Genomic DNA, 22,669 nt, shown 5'->3' with positions numbered 1-22,669 from the left:
TTATTGTATTATTAATATACAAACAAGACATAGGATAGATTTTATATATATATAATAATAATATCTATAGATGTTATGAGCCTCTACTCATATGGTTATTATTCAAATATACAAATTGAAAATTAATTATAAATATACAAATTATATATAGATAGATATATATATACTAAGTGCACTAAATTAACAGTGCTGTTATTTTAAAATAATAACATTCTCTTTAATTTAAAAAGTTATTTCAATCATCCTCGCCGTCGATTTGAGCGTAGTCAGCTTCCAATGGTTGAAGTAATGAGTATGGGTCATCTTCATTGAATGTTTCCTAAGAAAAAAAATAGTAATTATTATTAAAATGTCCTGTAGCTCGGTGGTAATTTATTTTGTAAATTTAATGGTAAATTATTGTGGGTAAAATTGACACCTTCAATAATTGATTTTTTTTTTAAATACAGTCGAATTCCATTAACTGGGACAGTCAAGAATGTATGAGCGTAACAATAATTTTAAATTTTAAGGGCTCAAAATTTTTTTTTAAGTAGATTTCATATCAAAAAATTTATCAAAAGTTCCGGATCGGTAACCGTTCATATTTTAAAGATAAAAATTTTTGAAAATAGACATAAAATATTTATTTTATTTATTCATTTAGATTTTTAATGCCAAGGCACAAGTCGAATGGCAACAATTTTACATAAGATTTATATATTACATAAGTACTGCATGATCGTTTTAATAAAAAATAAAAAATTTTATTTTTAAAAACTTCTTAACTGCGCGAATTTTAAATATCAACCGGTAAATCTTCTCAAAGTCGTATCGAAGAATCAACAAACGAATCAAAATACATTGCTTTTGTGGAGAAATGTGCGATTGTGATGATAAATCAACAAATATAAATATGTTAAATTATTTTTCCATTCATAAAAATTCACTATTCCTACGCCCTCGCTCCTCTACTGAAATATCGAGCCGAGGGCAACATGACCCGGTACAAATTAATGTCTTTGAGTACATCCTTAATCTACGGAGGAGCGAAAATTTACGGGAAATTTCGACTTATTGAATGCCCCTTCTTTAAAGAGTAAGCCTCAACGAATGCGCTCTTACTCACATTTGCGATGCGTACATAAATATACACATCCAAATGTATAACATCGGGTGGGAGTCAAGATTGAGGGGAAGTTCCGCGTTAATGGACCGACTGTATATACATCTATATATTTATTTTGATCGGTACTTATGATAAAAATCGATTTATCGGTAATGTTGACTAATGATCAACATAATATTTGAATTTGAATTTTTTTATTGACGTCATTCTGTCATAATAAAATAAATTTTCCAGTAATTGAACATAAAATTTATGAAAATAATAATAACGATAATTTAAACAAAAATATTGATGGTAATTAAAACTTACGCTGACGTAATCAACAGCAGCAGGCATTGGATACACACAAGGCATACATTCCATATGAGTAACTCCGTCATTATCAGCAGTGCACTCGCAATGTTGACAAGGACTGGGGTTCGCTGTCAAGGTCACTCTTTTGGCAAAGACATTTGCAAATTTTTTGATTGATGACAGCTTATCAAGGTGGAGTTTATTCCCGCTGAATATCGTACCATTGGTTTCCAGTGACAAAGGTGTGCAGTATCCAAGAGCGCTCTTCGGTAATTTAACTTGTCTTCTCAAATCAACGTCACCTACCAATTCCTTGGAGTCTTTTTTAGTGTAAGATTTAGTGGCATCTATGCCGTAAAATATTTTATTTAGTCGCTGCTTTTTGAAATTGAAATCTCCGTCCATGAGAATGTGAAGGGTGATGTCGTGTTCCAGTAGAACTTGATGCAGGACCGAGTAGTCGAGCTGAAAAAATTTATTTATTGATGATATAGAAGTAAAAGTAGGATAATAAAAAAAAAATTAATATTTTACCGTTTGGTTCTGTGACTCGCAGTGAGAACACGGCATCAATATAAATGTTTTCGAAACTCCAGCCCGGAATATTAATTGAGAAGCGAAACCAATTGCCGCGAAAACATCCTGGTTGCCGTTGCCGACTTTAATGTTGTCAAAATAATTAACAAATCGATTTATGTCATCTGAAAATATTCTACTGTCCAACGTATGACTTCTTGGCATATCATAGACACCATCACCTCCAAATACAACCAACGACCATCTGTTGTCTCTAAGATTGTTGTCATTAAATTCTTTGTTGAGTTGCGCAACAAGTAAATCTATACTGCGATTTTCTCGTATATTTTCGTTGCATGGTTTCGCCTCGACGATGAAGACGACGTCCGTTGTATTGGGGACGTTATTGTTCTCTAGCTTACGAAATTCCCCTTCCAGTACACTCGAGCCGTTAGTCATCAGACAAGTGGTGCATTTATCCGGTATCCTGAGATACGTATCATAGAACCCGCAAATTTGCATGTAAGATATTGCCAGCGTGCATACTTCAGACATCGACCTGGTGTTCAGACATGCTTCGGTATAATACTCTGGCTCGACAACCATAAAGCAGTCGCTAAACTCCGAGCTCTGGTTAGCGAATAGATTGAAGCAGAAGTCAAAGACTTGCGATTTTCTGTCGCCGATGTGAGCTAAATTTCGAGCTTTGTCTGGATCCTGGGGATCTGGCGCCCGAGAAATGGACCAGCTACTAGCAAAGCTGGCAATATCATCAGTCACTCTGGCATCCGATCCAATGGTATCGTCCCATCGTTCATTATTCATCGTTCCCAGTAATCCCGCAGTCTTGCCGTAGAACCAACCAGACAATTGTATTACGCACACATCGTATTTGAAATTGCACTTGAGTTTAAATTGATTATTTTTCAATTCGATAGTCACGATACTTTCCTCTTGATAAACAAATCCCGTGGCGTTCTTAAATTCAGCTGGCAGCCGTAAAATGGCATTTGAATCGGCGAATTTAATGCTGTCATTAAAAACATCAACCTGAAGACTCTGATCCCCGATAGTTACTATTATTTTATGATCTATTATCGAAGAGTTCGTTTCGCTGGGTGAGTATGAAATGAAAACGGCAAATTTATTGTCAATGAAATCATGAGCCAGTAGATAAGTTTCTGTACCAGCAAAATCATAATGTCTGCCATCAAAAGTAACAAAGTGCTGACGGCCGACAATCATCGCCTGGGCTTTGAATGGCGGCAGCCAATTGTAGGGGTCTGTGTAAGGCTTGTAACGATAGTACAGAGTCCAAAATGTCGCGTTTGAAGTTGAAAAATAATTTTGAATGTCCACCAGCGCGCGGTACTCGGGTATCTCTTGAAATTCCGGTGTCTGATTAAATGCGTGCCAGGACATTGGTAATTTTTGCTCCAAAGTCATCAGACCCACATTCGGATCAAATATAAACTTCGTTTTTGCCTCCCGGTATTTACTCTCAGCTTGCAGAGCCGTCTGACTTATGTCCGTTAATTTAGCCTGGATGATTTTAATTGCGCCCTCAATTTTACTCTGCACCCCAAAATATTTGTAAAAGTAACTCGCTCTGTCGTAAATGTAATGAATTTTTTCCAGCGCAAAATTAATACTCGGCAATTTTTTGAGCTCCGCGAGCTCAGCAGCTATTTCTTCAACGAGATCTCTGAGTTCTTTGCCGAAGGGTACCATAGTGAAGTAACGTTCCCGTATAAAATTTATAACAATCGCCGAGTACTTTCGTATATTTGTAATAATGTCATTGGCTTTAATATCGCGATACAGTTTATCAACATCCTGAGTAAAATTTGTAAACCGATCAAAGTACGGTGACTTTATCAGCTCATTCTGGCGATCGTACAGAAAATCAACGACTTCTTTACTCGCTTTCCACAAGACGTCTTCCAGATAATGAAGTACTCTGATGAACATCGGCTCAATCATTTTCAATATCCTGTCCCATTGATGGGACATCGCGAGCGCTACTTTATTCCACAAATTTTCAACGTATTTAATAAACGACACGTGCAGATCTTTGACAAACTTGTCGTACTTTTCGACAATTTGCTCAACAATGTGTGCAATCTGCGTTATCGATTCTCCTTTAAGTATCGCACTCACTATTTCACTTAATTTTTTGTAACCATTTTTAACCGCGTCAATTATCCAAACCAATGAATCGCGAATGGCTTTTCCGGACTCGCCCATTATTTCCCAAATTTCATTGAGAATATTTGGCAGCGACTCGATGTGACTTCTCAGCGCGAGCTCATCGATAACGTAAACTCCAATTGCCATTAAATCTTTGATGTAAAAATCGTTTGCGTTGTAAGAATCATTGAGATATACCTTGAGTCTATTCAAATCATCGTCAAGTTCCTTCAAATTATTCCAATCGTCGACTAATTGTTCAAGATCTTCTTGCGCGTCTTCCCAGATGTCCGACGTAGCGCTGACAATTTCACTTCTCACGTAATGCTTCCAGTAGTCCAAATCCTTACCAATGTCATTATAAAAATCAGCGATGGTAGTTCTGATAAAATCAGTTATGTCGTTTCTTAATTCCGGCCGCCAGTCTAGTCTCGAGGTAACCAACCGGGAATGATTTAAACGCAAGTAGAAAGAAATATCGGAAATAACGAGGTCACGTTCATAAGTTCTCCATACATTGAATTCTCCATTACGTGCATCTGGAATGTTTCCATACATTCTAAGACTTTTAGTTGAGTCGGGCGTGTAATTGACCATCAGCCAAGTCAGTTTATCGGGAATATTAATGTAAAGTGCACCGGTGGCATTCAAATCTTTTGGTGTATCAATAATACTGCCGTTTACGACGTACTCTGAATTGAATGGGTAGTAAGCCAGATCAATGTGTTTTGTGAGATCGGTACTCTCGCGATGGTACTCAACTTGGTAATTATTTGGATCGATGCGCGTGAACAGCTGGCCAGTTTCTTCGGGCAAGTAGCTGCGGCGGAATTTAGCTCTGTGGTCTGTCAGCACGAAGTAGCTAGAGTTTTTTGTAATGAAACCATGAACATCAAGATCCAAGTGTGTCTGCGGATGCTTTCCGCTGATTACATAACTCCAGTGAATATCACCAGACTCACGTGTCTCGTTGTTGATAACAGTGAAGAGTCTTGCAAGTTTCTCCGGATTATCTGAATAATCTACAACAATACTCGCGTTTAATACAGTCGTCTTATCTCGTCTCCTCAAGTGCCCTGTTATTGTTGCGTCTTTAGTGAAACTAGGATGTTTCAAACTTAAAACTGCCATCTGCTTATCGCCGTGATCGTCACTGCCCGTTATGTTTTTCCATAAAAACGCGAGACCGATAGTACGCTCGCGCAAATTACTTTCATCTTCATTTGCACTTTCATATTCATCGTCTTCAACATTATCGTCATTGAAACTCGACTCCCGGACGAGGGATTTTGTTTTGTTCCAATGAAGTTTCGCTTCGGAATTAAGTTCCCCGGCGGCGATCCAATAAAACCCATCGAGACTTATATTGCGCCAGGGATAAGCGACATTTAAAATAATAAATTGATTGTCAACTTGTTCGGTGGTTTTATTTACGATATTAAGTTTGTAAGAAGCCCATGCATCCTTAGCCAATTCAATCCAACAGTTATGATCAAATTCACCGGGTAATATACGATAGTCAGTACGCAGAGTGACAGTGCGATTCAGATGCTCGGCTTTAAATTCCATTTCCTGGCCTTCGTGGAATGTTTTAACTTGAGATTCACCGGCAATATTGAAAGCTGAACTATTATCAAGACGATAGACATTGACGCGTCTCCATTCGACTGTTGGGTAATTTGTACCCGCATTACCAGCGCTGTAGGTGTATTGATTTACATACGTAATGCCGAGCGGCTGATAAGAATTCTCGATAGTTATTTGGATGCTGTCTTTTTCGAAACCCGCTCGCGACTCACCTTTTGAATTGTAACGAGCTACGACTATTTTATTTTTATTGTAGACAAGATCCGCGTGACCTGTTGTCACTTGCGGCCGCTTTTTGTATCCATAATTTAATTCCGCTACATGACGAGTACTCAAGGGTACTTCTAATTTAATAATACCCTCGAGATTTGAATCTAATTTCTCGCTGTGATATGAATAGTCGGAATTAAATAGAGCGCTTTCATTTGACCAAAACAATTCAATGAATCTCTTATTTTGTTTCCTGGAAAAATTATTTTTAAATTTATAAATAATTTTAATAAATAATTAAATAAATAATAGGGATGTGCGAATAGTTTGAATTTATGAATTATTTGTATTGAATCGAATCGAACTCCGAATCAAATTATTCGTAAATTCTCAAATTATTCGAAAAGTTACATGAGTGTGAATGTAGCAGACATCAGACAAATTTAAAATTATAAATAATTTAAAAAATAATATTAATAAAAAATACTCTTCTTATTAAATGCGGATTTTTTTTTTAAATTTATTTTATTAATTATTTACTCTATTTATTAATAATTTTAAATTTGTCTGATGTCTGCTGCATTCACACTCATGAAAAATAACAAATAATTTAAAAACTTTCGGATAATTCTAAAATTTACGAATAATTCGAAGCCTTTTGAATGATTGGGAAATTCTAATCGAAGACATATTCGATTCAAACCCGATTCGCACATCCCTAATAAAAAATTTATAAAATAAATAAACTAACAAGGTTGTAAGTACGATAAAATTGCAAGCTGCATAAGGAAACGTTGCTATAGACGTCGTAACATTCAAAGTACCATTGATATTCGATAAACTCGAGTAAGAAATATGTGCAGTACCCATGCGTCGTCGTGCTGGATAATAAATATCAGTATCAATAATACTTTGCTCCTTTCCCTGTCCATCGTAATTGAATAAAACTATCGCAGTTTCTTCTGTTTTAGCTTGCGGAGTGTACAGAGAATACTTTAAGCCAATGCGCTTCTGATCAAAGGTGACATTTAGAATATTATTGAAGGCACTCGTCGCTGAATTGTCCCAAGAGAATCGAAGATGAGCGTCTAGATTTTTTTCCGCCATGCGAATCTAAAAAATAACATGCGATGTAATAAAGACAAATGGAAGTACTTTATTAAAATTTTTTTATAAATCACTTACTGAGCCGTCAGAGGCGTAATTAATCATCGCCTTAGCTGCGTTATATCCAATGATAAATGTCGCGTCTTGAATGCCTCCTTTTGCGTGATAACTTACTAGTACACGATGATCGTCATTATTTGGCGGCGGAAGTCTTACTGCAATAACAGCGTCGATATTTTCAGTATCGCGGTACCCAATACTGGTATTCGCTGCACATCTCCATACATCTCGTTCGACGTTGATGTCAAATCCAACATTGACATTACGGAAAGCACGCCGAGGATTTTCGAAGAATAAATGAACATCAACATCTTTCTTATTCATGCCGCCGCTCAATTTCAAAAACATATCAGTCATGTAGAACAGCTTCCAGGCAAGATTAATACGTCCATTATCTTTATTGAGATAATGTTTTATTCTCACATCCCCGCTGTAATTTGTAAGCAAGAGGTTGCCCTCAAGTTCAAAGCTCTCGAATTCAGGCCACGGAGTCGACACGTAAATATAACTGCTGGTGTTGCCATTTACTTGGACATTTGTGTACGCATCTAACTGATATTTTTTAACTTTTAACTCACCGTCGGAATCGGCTGACGGGCAATCGGCTCCAAGACTTACGTCCCAGTTAAGCGGATTTATGTAACTGAGCGATGCACTTCCGTTCGTTGATTCGCTTTCTATTTTTAAATCAAACCCGTATTTTTCACGCGTGATAAAAAATTTAACCGTCTGAGATTTCTCCTGTTCATCTTCGGGAGCAAAAGTAATCTGGCCGTTTAATTTCGAAGTATCTGGTTCTTCTTTAGTGAAATCAAACAAACCCTGGATGTTATAAATTTTCGATGTACGCAAATTTATTAATTTTCCGGTAAGTTTATTGTCTGAGTCAAGCAAACCGTCAAATCGACAATCGAAACCCTGGATGCCGTCGGGTCCGGATAAATCAATATCGACTGTGCCGTTTGAACGTAAAGCACCCGATAATTTATACTCACTCTCGAGATATTTTAATTTAGACTGCACGGCTAAAGTTTTATTAGGTGATAAATTATTATCGTAGAATATGTCAAACTCCACATTTCTCAAAGGCGGTATCCAGGTTTCAAGTCCAACAAATAATTTAACATTGTCCTCAGATTTAATGTTCCACTGCGCGCGAAATTCACATCGATTATCTTTTGAATCGTCCAATTCAATGCTGCACTCCAGCCGTTTTTCAACTTCATAAAAGTCTTTTTTAAGATCTATTTTCATCTTTGGTATTTTAAAATTAGGGGAGTTGATATGGACGGTCAGAGAACCATCAAAGAACGCCTGTTCCAGTTCAAGCGACCCGACAAATTCCGCAAGACTTTCATTGGTTTTTAAAGCGATACTAGTTTTATAAGTATTTTCGTCGAGCTCGAGTGCCCCTTGGGCGTCCACGTACCCAATAAATGCCGTCGGTGTATTGAATATGATATGTAACTTGTGGATTTTATAATCGTCCTCGTCATGTTCCATGTATGAATAATTTCCCTTAAGACCGCTGTCGATCCACGTCGTCGAGTCATTTTTATTAACATGGATACTCATGTCTAACAAGTAGATTGAGTTCTCTAAGTCAACTTTGAATATATACAGAGAATTTATTTCCGAGGTCCAAGTAAACGGTGTCTTTATTTCCAGAGTATTCTTCATATCGAAGAAGTCTTCTATCACAAATCTATCATCCAGATTAATCGAACCCTGAGGAATGTGCAGTACCCCGGCTACCTGATACGATCGTCCCTGTTTCTCGATGTCCAGAGTACCGAATATCGAATCAATAATCGCTGCATTTATCTGTAATAAATTTACAATTAATTTATTATCAATTGCTATTAAAAATATCAACTTACCTCAACATCTCCTCGCCAACTGAAGTCATCGTCTTCTGGTTCAAAACTCAAGTCAACGAGTCTCTCTTCAGCAGACAGCATTTGCAGTGGAGAAAATTTAGGCCCCGCTTTAAGTTGAACTCCAAATTTAGTCTCGACAATTCTTATGGAAAATTCGGTGTCAACAACTCCGGAAAAACGGCTGTTTTCATTGTCTCCATCAACGACAATAAGTTTTGCCACGACACCGCTTTCGTGGAGTCCGTGGATCGGAGTGAAGAGGACGTAGCTGTAGTGAAAGTCTGTAAGATTGTTGTAGTGCCAGACAGCAGTAAATCCGGCAGTGATGTTGTTAAAAGCGATGCGGAAGTCAGCTTCTGTTTTTTCGAGCTTAGTGACCACTAAAAATTTCTGCAAGGCTTCAATAGGAGTGGACACTCGGAGCATAACATTAAAATCGTAGCTAGTGGCTGTAAATAGACGACACAGCGCTTCGATTCCGATTGGTCCTGAAGGCAAAACAAGTTCAGCGACAGCATGTTTCTCACGTTCAGATAAACCAAATCTTCCTTGGACGAATGCATATTTTTCAAGGGGTGTCGTTATATTGAATTGCACCATAGACTCTTTTATGCGGGTCAAGTCGCCCTGCAAAACTCCCGTGTACTTTCGCTTATCGATTTCAATACTCGTGATTCCGTCAAACTTCCAATTGGACATCATCCTCAACTGACATTTTATGTCACCATTTTGATAATTATCAAATGGTGTTACAAATCGTAAATTACCTGCGAGAGTGACATTATCTTCGGGTCTCGAGGCTTCATTGAAATGCCAGAGACTTCTTAGATCAATAACTTTATCGGGGCTATAGTTTACGAGGAAATGGGAGTCAAAGGTGGTGGTGCTTGACTCATGAATAACTTTATGCGTTAAGTTGGTCGTTATCCAACCAATTGAGTGCACAGTACTTGTTAATCCGCAGTCAGCTTTCCATTCGATCGAATTTTCCGTCTCCCGAGAACTAGAGTAGATCTGAATAAGAAACCGTTCATTATCTTGCCAGTTAAGACCACAGTCTGCTTTAAATTCTTGGCTCGTCCAGTGATGTCTAGCATTAAACGAAGTTTTTTTCCACTGCTCAAATGGCGTGAGCATTTGGCTGTCAAATTTGAAATAATTTTTCCAATTATCTGGGTCGTAATCCGCGTCAACTGTAATTCGTATATTTTTCGTTGGGTCCCAGTCCACGTGGGCATCAAGTACGTAATTATGTCCCTCAATAACACCAAGAAAACAATTTCCAGTGAATAGTCTTCCGGGATAAGAAATCATAGCCGTAGCACTGAGATTACGCGACAGCGTCGGATGATCTTGATAAAATTTACTGAAGTGCAAAAGAGTTGTAAATTTCATCGCGGGATCTCGGTTCGCGTCCCACTTTATTTCTAAGCCAAATTCTTTAGTGGTGTCTTGATTAATAGCAGTCGCAATAACATGAACATCTCTCCAGTTATCAAGGTGTAGCTCTAGTCTTATTTCGCGCTCGACATCAACATTCGCCGTCACTGCGTAGACATTATTTCTGAATCGCGCCTCCGCGTACGTCAGAAAACGCGTTAAAGAAATAATTGAATTTTGAAATTTGATTGCGTATTTATCTGAATCAAGATACTCCACAACGACGTCCAATTTAGTGTCCACATGGTCGCGATAATATTTGCAATTGAGTAATATGTCTTGTGGTAAACTCGGCGATCTCAAAATTAATTTGAGACTGTGGCTCAGCGTACGACGCTCGCTGGTGATGATTGACCGGTCAGCATAAGTACCGCGAATGGTTGCATTGTGGCCACTGAACCAGGTCCCAGCGAAATCAAGATCGTACTCACCGCGAGATTTTTCTGTTATGCGGACGTCAATAAGCAATGAATCCAAATTTGGAATCGTCATGTTCGCATGACCTTCAATAGCAAACATTGAGCCGCGAGGCATTATCAAATTAATGGCAAGAGTTATTTCTTTTCCCGGAGCGTATCTGATCAATAAGTAAGTTTTCGAAGCCGGTCCGATTGAAAATCGCTGTATGCCGATTTTGATATCGATATTTTGAATAGGCTTATTTATCGCAATGAACGCATTCATTTTGGCTTCTTGACTTTGGAAATATGCTTTAGAATAAGTCAGAACCAACTGAGTGGTTAATTTATGCCGGTCGTCTTTCAAATGCGGCTTTCCGTTTATCTCCATGTGCAATTCTAAGTGACCTAGCGCCTGCTGATACCACGTGTTAATAATCGCATTCAATTCCGGATATGCACTCGACTGTAATTTCAAATTAGCTTCTTTGTGCGTCAGTGTCCTGGTCGAGCGGTTCGTTATCGCTATTTCTATTTGCAAAGTTTCTTTGTTCATATTCTGCAGCTGGTACTCGAGTTTTACGTTACCCGTCAAACTTATATTTCTTCTTATGATGTACCCCCGTATCCGACTTTTTATTTTTTTTGTCTGGAAGTTCAAATCTATGTCACACTGAGTCACATTATTTTTATGGATATTTTTTATTGTACCTAAAAAAATATACAAGATTTTTTAATAGAAAATTTGAAAAATATGACATCAATATTTGAATACTCACCAGATAACTCTACAATTTTTTCATCATTTACGCGGACGTCGAGTTTTGGCGTATACACAAAACCGTGACTGTAAGGCTTCCTTTGATACCCAACATATCCGTCTAGATGTTTTGTGCCGTTGATGTCTAAGCCGATATTGATCATTGTCTCATCATCAGTTCGCTTGTAAGTTCCTGTCATAAAAATGATTTATTTAAATTATGTCTACCGGAAAATTATAAAATAAAATGCAACGAACCCTTGGCAACAAGACTATTTCCAGCGGATTTCAAAATGATGCTGACATTTCGGGTTTTAGCGTCGAAACTCACAGTCGCGCTCGATTCTCGATTGATCAGTGACCCGGGAGTATCGAATGCCAGTCTAAGTTGACTGTCAGTCTAAAAACCACCAAAATAATTTAACAAAAATTTTAAATTTAAATATAAAAAATTTTGAATAAAAAAATTACTGGTGTTGCGTTCCACGTGTATTCGAAGAGATAACTCTTAGCGCTGGGGTCGGCTTTGATGATGGATGTGCGGAAAAGCGTCGGGCCATTGAGAATAAAATACGGGGCATTGGCAGTATCAGTAACATTTGGAAATTGATAGTCGAAGCAAAGTTTCAAACCAATTAATTGTTCAACTATCGGCCAACTACAAGTAGAATTGGCAATAGTTTTATATTTATTAGGAAGTTGTGTGTATGTGAGTGCTGGTTTTTCCGAACTCTCAGCTCCGTTTCCGTTTACGAGAAGTACATTTGTTTGTACGGTGAACACTTGCAATTTACGATTAGGTACTTGGAGATTAAGTCTGACGAGTCTGATCCCTTGGATGTCCAAGCCGACTCTCACGGCGCTAGATGAGTAGACATTGCTCATAAGTTTCATGGATGCGCTTTTGTAAAATGCGTCTACTGTCATTTTTCCAGTGACATCAATACTGACACTAAAATAATTTGTAAATATTATTTTTTTATTTTCTTTTAAGTATTTTAATATACAATTATACCCAGTATTCAACTTACCTTGGAGATAAATTACCCGTAAGTTGCATCTCAGTGTTTTTAATAAACCGATCACTGTCCAAAAGTCCAGAAAATTTGAAATTACACGCTCCTGATCCCGAAAGGTCTAGTCGTACTGGCAAACCAGCTGTACTTGGAAGGATGTAACTTGCGTCCAAAAACATTCCTGTGTACTCATAATGAATCTCCCGACCGGACAGTAAATTTTTGATTTTCGACCAAGGGTCGAAAGTGGCCAGCGATTTGGCGATTTCATCTTTCCCTCTCAGCATAACGAATTCAAGCTCATTACCAAAAACTTTGTACGAAAAACTAATCCGCGGGTCATTAAAATTATTGTCAATAATATTTGGAAGAGTTTTCAAGCTTTCCCAATAATTTTCTGCCTCGCCGGCAGATCTCAAACTCCTTAGAAGAGTATTTATGTGCCGGGAGATTTCCTCGTTGGCAAATGGTCCATTTGGTCCGAAAAATTTTTCAACGTAATACTCCATGCCTTCCATTCTCACCGTCGCCTCGATGACATTGACCGATTCTCCGAATAAGTCAAGACTTATATTAAACGTCAGCGTTCTCGGTACGAATGATTTCGATGAAAATATAACATTTGTTTGAAAAGTGCCCCCGACATTATATTCCTCTGAGAAAAACGATTTTTCATAATTACGCGAGTATTTTCTTCCGTCGCTATTGAATTTATCGCTCAAATCGCGATCAGAGAGCAGACTTTGGACTTGAATTTTTGTTGGCGACGATGATGCAATCAAATTTGTCAAATGACTCCAAACAAATGACCCAACTGAAAAAATATTTATTTATTCATTTATTACTAATTTTGTAAATACTGTTTTATGTAAACAATCAATATTTACCCTGGTTTATGGGTTCTACTTTAAGGGTATGCTTTATCGTCTTCACAACATTATAATCGGGACAACGCATCGCTTGCAGATAAGAAGCAATTCGTATCTCAGGTTCAAGGGTGATGTTGCGATAGTGCGGCAGGAAAATACGGTCGCGAGTTTTCTGACAAGAAGGTAAGCGACGATGGGCATCGATAGCTGCTATCCTTGTCTCCATTGAAATAAATCCTCCTGGATTTTCTATACAAACTTCAAGTTTATCTAGCAGTCCATCTCTTTCAAGCCCCATGTTCCCTATGGCTTTAAGCGCTTCCAGAGTCTGAAAAAAATTTGAATATATTGGCAGTAGATATTTAACATATAAGTAAAAAATAAAATCCAATGTAAAATAAATTTTATATTTACTCGTTTTACTTCTTCGTCATCGTGGGCTCTTGGCGCGCAGCCACGATCGATAGTCGATTCGAGATGATCAAGAAAACGATCTATCCCGGTCCCTTTGATGGCTAAACAATCGTCGGAATGCAAAAAACTCGGATGTAGTCGTTGGCTCGCCGTGTTTCCGATATTATGAAGACAAAAAGCCCGAACTACGGCCGAGTAGACGAGATTTAAATGACCGTTTGAGTCCTGACGTTCGAGTTCGAGTAGAGGCAATAGGGCAGCAACTGTTGAAGCATCTGGTCTCGGTATAAGAGCTATTGCCGTAATCCAAGAGTCGCTTCTTTCTTTGGTAATTGTTTTCTTTACCATTGAGTCCCGCATCACTTTGACAGCCGCACTGGTACCGATGAATGGAAGTGCATCTAGAATATGTTTTTTTCCACCTTCGCAAATTCCGTCGGAACGTAACAGGAGTTGAGAGAGTGAAGGATAGTCGAGGAATCGAGCCGAGTGCACAAATTTGCTGAAATATTCCGAGAACGCTTGCTCGAGTTGGCTGCTGGATCCTAAAAGACACATGCTCTTCAATAAATCTCTAGATGTTCTCAGTTCACCGTGAATTGTCCTGCTCGAGAAAGCTGTTGCTGCATGATCGTACAATAAATTCGTAGGTATTATTTTATTATTTTTCAATCCGCTATCTTCATCTTCTCTACTTCCATATTCGTTCTCTTCATCCTCAGTATCTGAGTCGTCTTCTGCCTCTTCAATCAGCACGAGGTTTGAATAAATTTCGGTTCTTACGCCAGCGTTTCCACGAGACAGCGGCTGCAGTCGGTGAAATTCTTCACACGTCACCTTTTCGTAAATATTATGATCTAGAACAATCTCGCAATTAAGTTGAGAATCAACTAGCGCGGCTTGTGTGTGCGTTCGAGGGCTTGCATAAGTATTGGACTGAATAATAGACAAATGTTTCCCGCGATTACTGCAGCCGTTTAAATTTTTAGTCTTCGTAATTATGAGACTAGTTTTCCGTGCCTCGTGGAGACGATAACGCGTATCGCAGATACCATTTACATCAAGTTCATCAGCGTGATGATCAACGTCAAATCTCTTCATGGTATTCTGGAGCATCGAGAGTATTCCCCGCTTGATATTAATCGCCCAAATAGGATCCTCGGAATTAGGACACAATTCGCGGACTTGACCATCTTGGAATGCGAACCGAAGACTGTAACGTTCGAGTTTTTCTTTGAAGTCAGCCTCCGAACGATCGGGAAACTCGGCGTCATATTTTCCACGGGTCGCATGTCGAATACTTGTTTTGGTTACTCGTAAATCAGCTTCACAGGGCGTCAAAAATTTCAAGGAAACCGTCGACTCAATATGCAGCTCCGATGTACTTGAGCCATTACCCAAATTAATATTAACGTCAACTTGATGCTGATACCGGTATACTATTCCATTCAAATATTTGAATTTCGCTTCGCTACCAACTAAATAAATTTTCAATAAAATTTATTAATTAATAATTAAATAATTTCATTTAATTATTAAACTAAATTACTTACCATTACATTTGGTACGGCCACAAACTTGAGGTTCACGTGCCGCATCTAAAAAAAAAAATAAAATTAATGATTAAAACTATTTGCCGGAAAAACATCTTGATGAAATCTTGTTTGTTAAGCCTGCGATGATAAGAAATTGCACAAGAAGTTAACAGAAAACATGATCAACTGCGACGTTAAATCAAAACTTTGCTCAATTCCGCGTTCGGGCGGTGGAAAAAAATTTTAAAAAATTTAAATAATAAATTTGTAAGAGTAAATTGTAAAATCAGTTACCTGTCTGAAGTATTTGGATGTCGGATATGAAAAATATCAGGAGAAAATGGACAGCAAGTCTGATGTTGGCCATGTCGAGTCAGTGTCACTACTCCAAGTGAGAAGCGAACTGCGCCAACTAATAAGGGCGACTGATTGACGATAGACGGACCAATCCGTATAGTCAAAGCATTGGGAGAATAACTAAAATGCCTGTTGTCTACACACTATCCGTTAAACAAGTACTTCCTGCTGTGGCCGATACTATTGGGATAATACGACGCGCTTAACGTAGACGATCTACTACCGCTGAGAATTGTAAGACTGACAATCTGACCCAGCAGTTTGTTAGGTCAAAGGTCTCTGAAAATGACGAAGGGGCTGAAAGGCCATCGTCTTACTGATTAGATAAACTTTTAGTTTTACTTGGAATTTAAACGCTCAGATGATTTCATTCATTCTTCTTCGAAATCTGGATACTGTTTATTTTTCCAACTCATATTTTTTTTTTTAGACATTGATAGGTGTGTGTGATCTAACAAATTATTCATATTTTGGTGTAATTTCTACTTAATTTTATATCAAAATCAAAATAAAACATTCACCAAAATTTTGCAATTTAAAAAAATTCAAAACTGCGCACGCCTGATTCCGCAGATCTATTGCGGGCCAATTAGCACACGGCTTTGTGACATTTATGAGATAAAAGTTTTGAGACTGTTTTTTGACTTATCGATAAGGCGGCAAAATTGCAAAATTACAAATTGCAGAAATTTATGTCACCGAAAAAATATCAAAAGACTTGACCAAGTGACGACAAAAAGTAAAATAACAAATAAGTCATCTAAGAGATTTTTTGATTGAAATGACGTTTTTAAGACGGGAAAAAGAAGACAAATTTCCTGTGATCCTGTGGCTTTGAAACAAAATAAAATTTATTTTGTTTTTTTAAAAGAAAACTTTATGACATCTTAAAGTTGTCTGTGCTACACATTATCATCGACTAATTACTTAAACTTGACATAATTACTTTTATTTTCATCTCTTGGATATCGAGTACTCTTGGAGGTCTAATTAAATGAGGAAACTCAGACCCGCGCTGTTTATACATTTAAATCATAAAATTTTATGATCCTGAAGTTAGAAGACAATTTGCAATTTTCGAATTTCTTTTCCAAAAAATCGTTACAAAAAAAATGATGATACTGAAGTTAGCCGACGTCCAATAACTTTTGGATTTCTTTTTGAACAACAAATTATTAAAAAAAAATATTTGAAAAAATTGCACCTATAGTTTATTAAATTTTCTACATGTGCATATTTTTATATTTATTTTTTTTTTAAATTAAGTCGTTGAAACAAAAATTCGAAAATTTTTAACTGTCTGCTAACTTCAGAATCATAAAAAATGCACATGTAGAAAATTAAAAAGGCTGTAGGTAGAATTTTTTTAATAATTTATCGTTTCTAAAAAAATCCCCAAATTAGACGTCGACTAACTCCAGGATCGTAAAACTTCAAATTTTTCGCGCCATTTTTTAAGTCACATTTCGCGCGCGTGGCGACGCAATTTTCTATTTTGCCGTCAACATGAGACACTGACCTAAAAATTTTAGCAGAGTAGCAATACCCCCACCACTGCCAGTAAAATTTATCAAAGCAGCGAGACAAAAGTCATTTTATAACTTTGACCAGAACGCGATATAAATAAAAATAAACAAACCATGATGACTGATGAAACAATGATTTATTGTTTATGTGGACAGTCATATAATCCTAATCAGTTTATGATCCAGTGTGATGTTTGTAAAAAGTGGTATCATGGAGAGTAAGTTTACATTTATAATTTCAGCCGTTCATTGGAGCTGGACAACTCGCTTTTATTTCAAAAATTTAAATAACTCAATTGTTGATTCTTCACTCTGTTTATTTTTCATCTTCGCAAATTACTCCTGCTATTTTAAATATTCAAATAGTTTCGATGCTTTGCTTCTGTTTCCTATCGTTGTTTTGTTGTCAACTCCATAACCTCAATCATCACGATGCCAAACGTATACGAAACGACACTCATTATTATCATTATTATTTTTTTTAATTACTGTAACCAGGTGTATCGGCATCAAAGAGTACGCAGCAAGTGAACTGGACAAATATCATTGCCCGGATTGCGAATGTATTCACGGTCCATCACTTGGTGAGTAACGACAATCATACTGAGCATCCATCAGTCAGTAGCAACTACTTGACATAAATTTATAATAATTATTTTAGCTAAACTAAGAATGAATAATCATCGTCATGAGTACACTGACGTTAACGCCGAATCTAAACCAGTACAGACGGGTACATCTGTTTTTATACATGAATTAAAGTCCAGACACTTTCCAAAAGCTGATGATGTTGTCAAACATGTGAGAGGACAGCAGTTGACATTACAATATTTACAAACAAATGGATTTGAAACCCCTGTTATTATTGACAGTAAAGAAGGTCTGGATATGACTCTCCCTCCATCAACATTCACGGTCCAAGATGTTGAAAAATATATCGGTAAGATTTTGGATTATAAAATTTAGTTGATTGATAAACTGATGATAATTTGTTTAGGCGGTGACAGGGAGATTGATGTCATTGATGTGTCAAAACAAAATAACATCAGAATGATACTGAGAGATTTTGTTGAGTATTACACTGACCCTCTTCGGTCACGAGTCCTCAATGTCATTAGTCTAGAGTTCACTGACACTGGGTATAGTTTTTTTTAATTTATAAATTTTAAAACTCATTAAGAGTTCAGGCAGTGACCGAGTTTCCCACTTTTTAAAAATGTGCGATGACTTTCAACTGAGATAGAATTTTTAAAAAATTACTGACTGTTGTTATCAACCAGGAGTTGAATAAATTTTAGCCTACAAAATTCTACTTATAAAATTGTCATTAAGATTTTGCTGAAATTGATTTTTCAAATTTTGTTTAACTCCCAATTGATGACAACTGTAGATAATTTTTTTTTTAATTAATTGATAAAATTTTGATACGCTTACGACAGTTGTCATTTAAAATTTTCAAAAAATGGGAGGCACTGTGAGAATGGTCTTAATATGAATGAGCAATTAGCAAGTTAATGATTTTGTGCTGCAGTTTATCACCATTGGTAGAGGCTCCGCTGATTGCCCGAAAGCTGGACTGGGTGAACTCAGTTTGGCCGCGTGAGATCTCGGAAAACTGTCAACTGAAACGTCCTGAGGTACAAAAGTACTGTCTGATGAGTGTGAGAGATAGTTTTACTGACTTTCACATCGATTTCGGCGGCACGTCTGTGTGGTACCACGTGCTGCGAGGCGAGAAAATTTTTTATCTCATCAGACCGACGCCGGCTAACTTGCAATTGTATCAGCAGTGGATGAGCAGCTCCAGTCAGAGTGAGACATTTTTTGGCGACCAGGTTGACGCCTGCTACAAGTGTATTATCAAACAGGGGCATACTATGATGATACCCACGGGATGGATTCATGCTGTGCTGACTCCAGTTGACTCGCTTGTCTTTGGCGGGAATTTCGTGCATAGTCTCAACATTCCTATGCAAATACAGTAAATTATTTATATTATATTTATTAATAGATAAATTATTATTTATCTAAATGATTATATATTTTTACAGAATATATGAATTAGAACGTAAAATGAAAACTCCAAAAAAATTTCAATATCCTGGTTTTGAAACAATAAACTGGTTCGCGGCTAAGCGATTACTCAAGGACCTAAAGGAGTTAAATCGCGAAGATAAAAAATGCCCTACTTATTTTTTACAAGGCATCAAGGCTCTTCTCGCTGTACTTAAGCAATGGAATACCGACAAAGACGTAATTATTATTATTATTATTTGCAAATATAATATTAATCATTTATAAATCTCAAATTTACGTGATTAATTTTTTACCTGTAGTACAGCACATTCAGTCGGGGCCAAATCCCGCCGTCGGTTAATAGTCAAAAATTATTGAAAGAGTTGAGCAAAGAAATAAGACACGCAGAGCGGTTTCTCTTGGCTCTGAACCCGCCGAAACCAGAGCGCGAGAGCAAAAGGAAAAAAAAGAAACCGATTAATAAAGACTTTGTTAACTTTGATGTCGCTGATAAAATGTCTGAGAACGCTTTCAAAGCGACGATAGGTAAAATAAAAGTTGAAAATTCACCAGTTAAAAATCAATCGCCCATTAAATCTTGTTTGAAATTAACTCTGCCTAAATCTGCGTCTTATCCTTTCAATAAATCCGTGTGCTCTGATATAATGGAGAGTAAAGCGTCCGCGGAGTCACCGGGTTACAAACGTACGATAAGTAAACAAGGGAAACAAAGTCCCACGGTGATAAGATTCAAACTGGGTGATAATGAAGTCGTACGTAGCACCAATGACAAAGGAAATGTATTCGGTAATTTTGCGATTGACCCAACGGTTGAAACCCAAAAGGAGTTCACGTGGAAGCAAAGTTCTATTTATGATTTTCATGACGGCAGTAATGAGAGTGACTGCGGTAAATTTACAATTGACGAGGGCCCGAAGCGTAAGAAGTCTTGCAAAAATAGTTCGCATAAAAAAGCCAAGAAGTCTGTTAATAATGCTGGCAATCCCGTCACTGTTGACGTACTGAGCGACGTACCTAAGAATGGTATAGAGGAGCTTCTAAAAGCATCAGCATACACATTGCCGTCGACTGGTAGCAGATTGGAACCTAGGTACGGCTTAAAATTTCCGAATTCTTATTAATTAATAGAAAAAAATCTTGATAATTTATGACGATAACTTTTTTTTAGTGTTCCGATGTCAATCTTACAGACCCAGCTGACGATTCCACCCCCAGTAGGGTAAGTATTTACTGCGGGTAAAATAAATCCGAGTTAAAATGTTAAACTCGAGGATCGTTAGATAAAATAACCGATGGTTTTATTTTATTTAATCGATGACATTGTATTTATAAATTGAAAACCGTCAGTTCTGACAGGGCATCACCGTCGACGCGCGAGGCTATTGCCGGAATGCTTTCATTCAGCGAGCAGTGCTACTCCACCGAGTCAGGAAGTTCGAAAAAAAGTGATAAGTCATCGAGGAAAGTAGAGTATGATGATGAAGATGATCAGTCTATTGAAAATATTGATAAGGTCCACCAGGATGAAGACTTCAGTATGTATTTAAATGATTGTAAGATGATGATGATGATGATGGTAAATTTTTTTTATATTTTCAGTCTATCCGGCTTTAGATGCTTCTGATGACGAGGAATATATTTTCAAACCACGAGGAAAGAGACGAGTAGATGAGGCATGGAATCCTAAAGCTCGTGTTGGACCTCTTCTGCCCAAAACCAACCGACCGGCTCGCGAAGGCGCCAAGAAAACTTCTGTAGAAAAAGGACTTGAAGCTGCTGCTGCCAAACGCGCTAAACATCCCGTAAGTTTTTTTAATTTATAGTCTTACATAAGCTCAGAGACCCAGTACTCAATCAGAGACCCAGGACCCGATCAAGGAACTAGTATTATTGACAATTGAATTTTTTGTTGTAGAATCAAAAGACAAGTCCGAAACGAACGTACAATAAATCGAAAAAAAATCCTGCTTCAAATGGAATTATTCCTACAAGTTCATTAAAACACGAAGAACCACCTGCTGAGCCAGTCCAAGTGCCCACCGGATTTACTTCGATTTTAACGAGCCCCAATAGACTGAAAGATGTTAAAGCTAAACTAGCAGCCCCAGTTCCCGTTGGTAAGTAATTAATTTTTATTGTCAACAATATTAATAATAATAATATTTTACAAATAAAAATAAATCTTTTCAGAGCGGAAACCAAGAAAAGGTATGAAGACTGCGAAACAACGCTTAGGAAAAATTTTAAAGCTTCATAAAATGATGCATTAAAATAAATGACTTCGCATTATTAATTTTAATAATTTCTTTTGTACAAAAACAAACGTTAGCTGTAAATTATAGTGTAAATATTTATTATCTTTTATTTTCATCACATTTAATTTTATATTATATTCAAGTGTCATTCATCATTAAAGTAGGGGTCAAATAGTATATTACACACCCAGGGAAGTAAAGTAAGAAATGTCTCAGATCACATGTAATTGTTGGCCGAGGCGAAGCCGAGGTCAACAAACATGTGATCTGAGGCTTTCTTATTTACTTCCCGAGGAGTGTATACTATTTTTCTCCTCGACGGAGGCGGAAAGCGGCAACTTCGTTTTGCACAGCGGGACGAAAGTTGACGCTTTCCGCCCGGAGGTGAGAAAAAATTTTTTTCTCACCTCCGGGCGGAAAGCGTCAACTTTCGTCCCGCTGTGCAAAACGAAGTTGCCGCTTTCCGCCTCCGTCGAGGAGAAAAATAGTATACACTCCTCGGGAAGTAAATAAGAAAGCCTCAGATCACATGTTTGTTGACCTCGGCTTCGCCTCGGCCAACAATTACATGTGATCTGAGACATTTCTTACTTTACTTCCCTAGGTGTGTAAAATACTATTTTAATTACATTTTTGCATAAAAAAAATTCCGTAGTCCCATTGGCCATACAGTATTAATCTGCATTATTATTTAACTATCGTAAGTTTTTTATTATTTTTTTTTTACTTCTTAATTATCATTATCATTATCAGTATTTCATTATCTATTTAATAACATCTAGTTAATAAGATCAAACATTGTAACACTTGTATTACCACCTTTTGGTGATTAAACAACTATTTTTTTTTAATAAAACTAATATTTAATTAAATTTATAAGTATGTAAATATAAATTATTATAATTATAGTAATAAAATTTTAATTTTTAAGTAAATAATTAATTTTTAAGATTATTTTTTTGTAATAATAAAATTTTATTTTATACTTTTTAATTACAATAAACAAATTTTTTTTATTTATTTATTCATTCATTTATTTATTTATTTATTAAATTAATTCAAAGAAGACGATAATATTTAAATATGCAAATCACCGCCGAGTTCTCGAAA

The 22,669-nt window shown here is 36.9% G+C and overlaps 2 protein-coding genes across 3 annotated transcripts; one reads left to right on the top strand and one right to left on the bottom strand.

The window, feature by feature from the left end:
* Nucleotides 1–63: 63 nt before the first annotated feature.
* On the bottom strand, nucleotides 64–15,967 carry LOC130667089 (uncharacterized). The gene is made up of 14 exons (XM_057468521.1): nucleotides 15,679–15,967; nucleotides 15,403–15,447; nucleotides 13,850–15,327; nucleotides 13,454–13,763; nucleotides 12,582–13,380; nucleotides 12,022–12,502; nucleotides 11,809–11,950; nucleotides 11,570–11,743; nucleotides 8,953–11,501; nucleotides 7,091–8,896; nucleotides 6,657–7,018; nucleotides 1,937–6,158; nucleotides 1,418–1,867; nucleotides 64–319 (listed from the first exon to the last, which is right to left on the bottom strand). The coding sequence occupies exons 1-14, from the start codon at nucleotides 15,749–15,751 to the stop codon at nucleotides 236–238; spliced, it is 12,975 nt and encodes a 4,324-aa protein (XP_057324504.1). The 5' UTR covers nucleotides 15,752–15,967; the 3' UTR covers nucleotides 64–235.
* A 1,312-nt stretch (nucleotides 15,968–17,279) lies between these two features.
* On the top strand, nucleotides 17,280–21,798 carry LOC130667088 (histone lysine demethylase PHF8-like). Of its 2 annotated transcripts, none has more exons than XM_057468519.1 (12): nucleotides 17,280–17,485; nucleotides 17,766–17,851; nucleotides 17,929–18,207; nucleotides 18,265–18,406; nucleotides 18,799–19,248; nucleotides 19,319–19,520; nucleotides 19,604–20,394; nucleotides 20,473–20,523; nucleotides 20,652–20,839; nucleotides 20,904–21,106; nucleotides 21,220–21,421; nucleotides 21,495–21,798. In XM_057468519.1, the coding sequence occupies exons 1-12, from the start codon at nucleotides 17,382–17,384 to the stop codon at nucleotides 21,572–21,574; spliced, it is 2,778 nt and encodes a 925-aa protein (XP_057324502.1). In that variant the 5' UTR covers nucleotides 17,280–17,381; the 3' UTR covers nucleotides 21,575–21,798. The 2 variants fall into 2 exon arrangements, with proteins under 2 accessions (XP_057324502.1, XP_057324503.1); XM_057468520.1 differs by having other exon boundaries at nucleotides 17,281–17,485; nucleotides 20,661–20,839.
* The last annotated feature ends 871 nt before the right edge of the window (nucleotides 21,799–22,669 follow it).

This window comes from Microplitis mediator, chromosome 4, assembly GCF_029852145.1.
Source record: "Microplitis mediator isolate UGA2020A chromosome 4, iyMicMedi2.1, whole genome shotgun sequence".
Classification (NCBI taxonomy): domain Eukaryota; kingdom Metazoa; phylum Arthropoda; class Insecta; order Hymenoptera; family Braconidae; genus Microplitis; species Microplitis mediator.
Note: the sequence above shows the minus strand (reverse complement) of the source record. Positions and strands in the feature narration are given on the sequence as shown.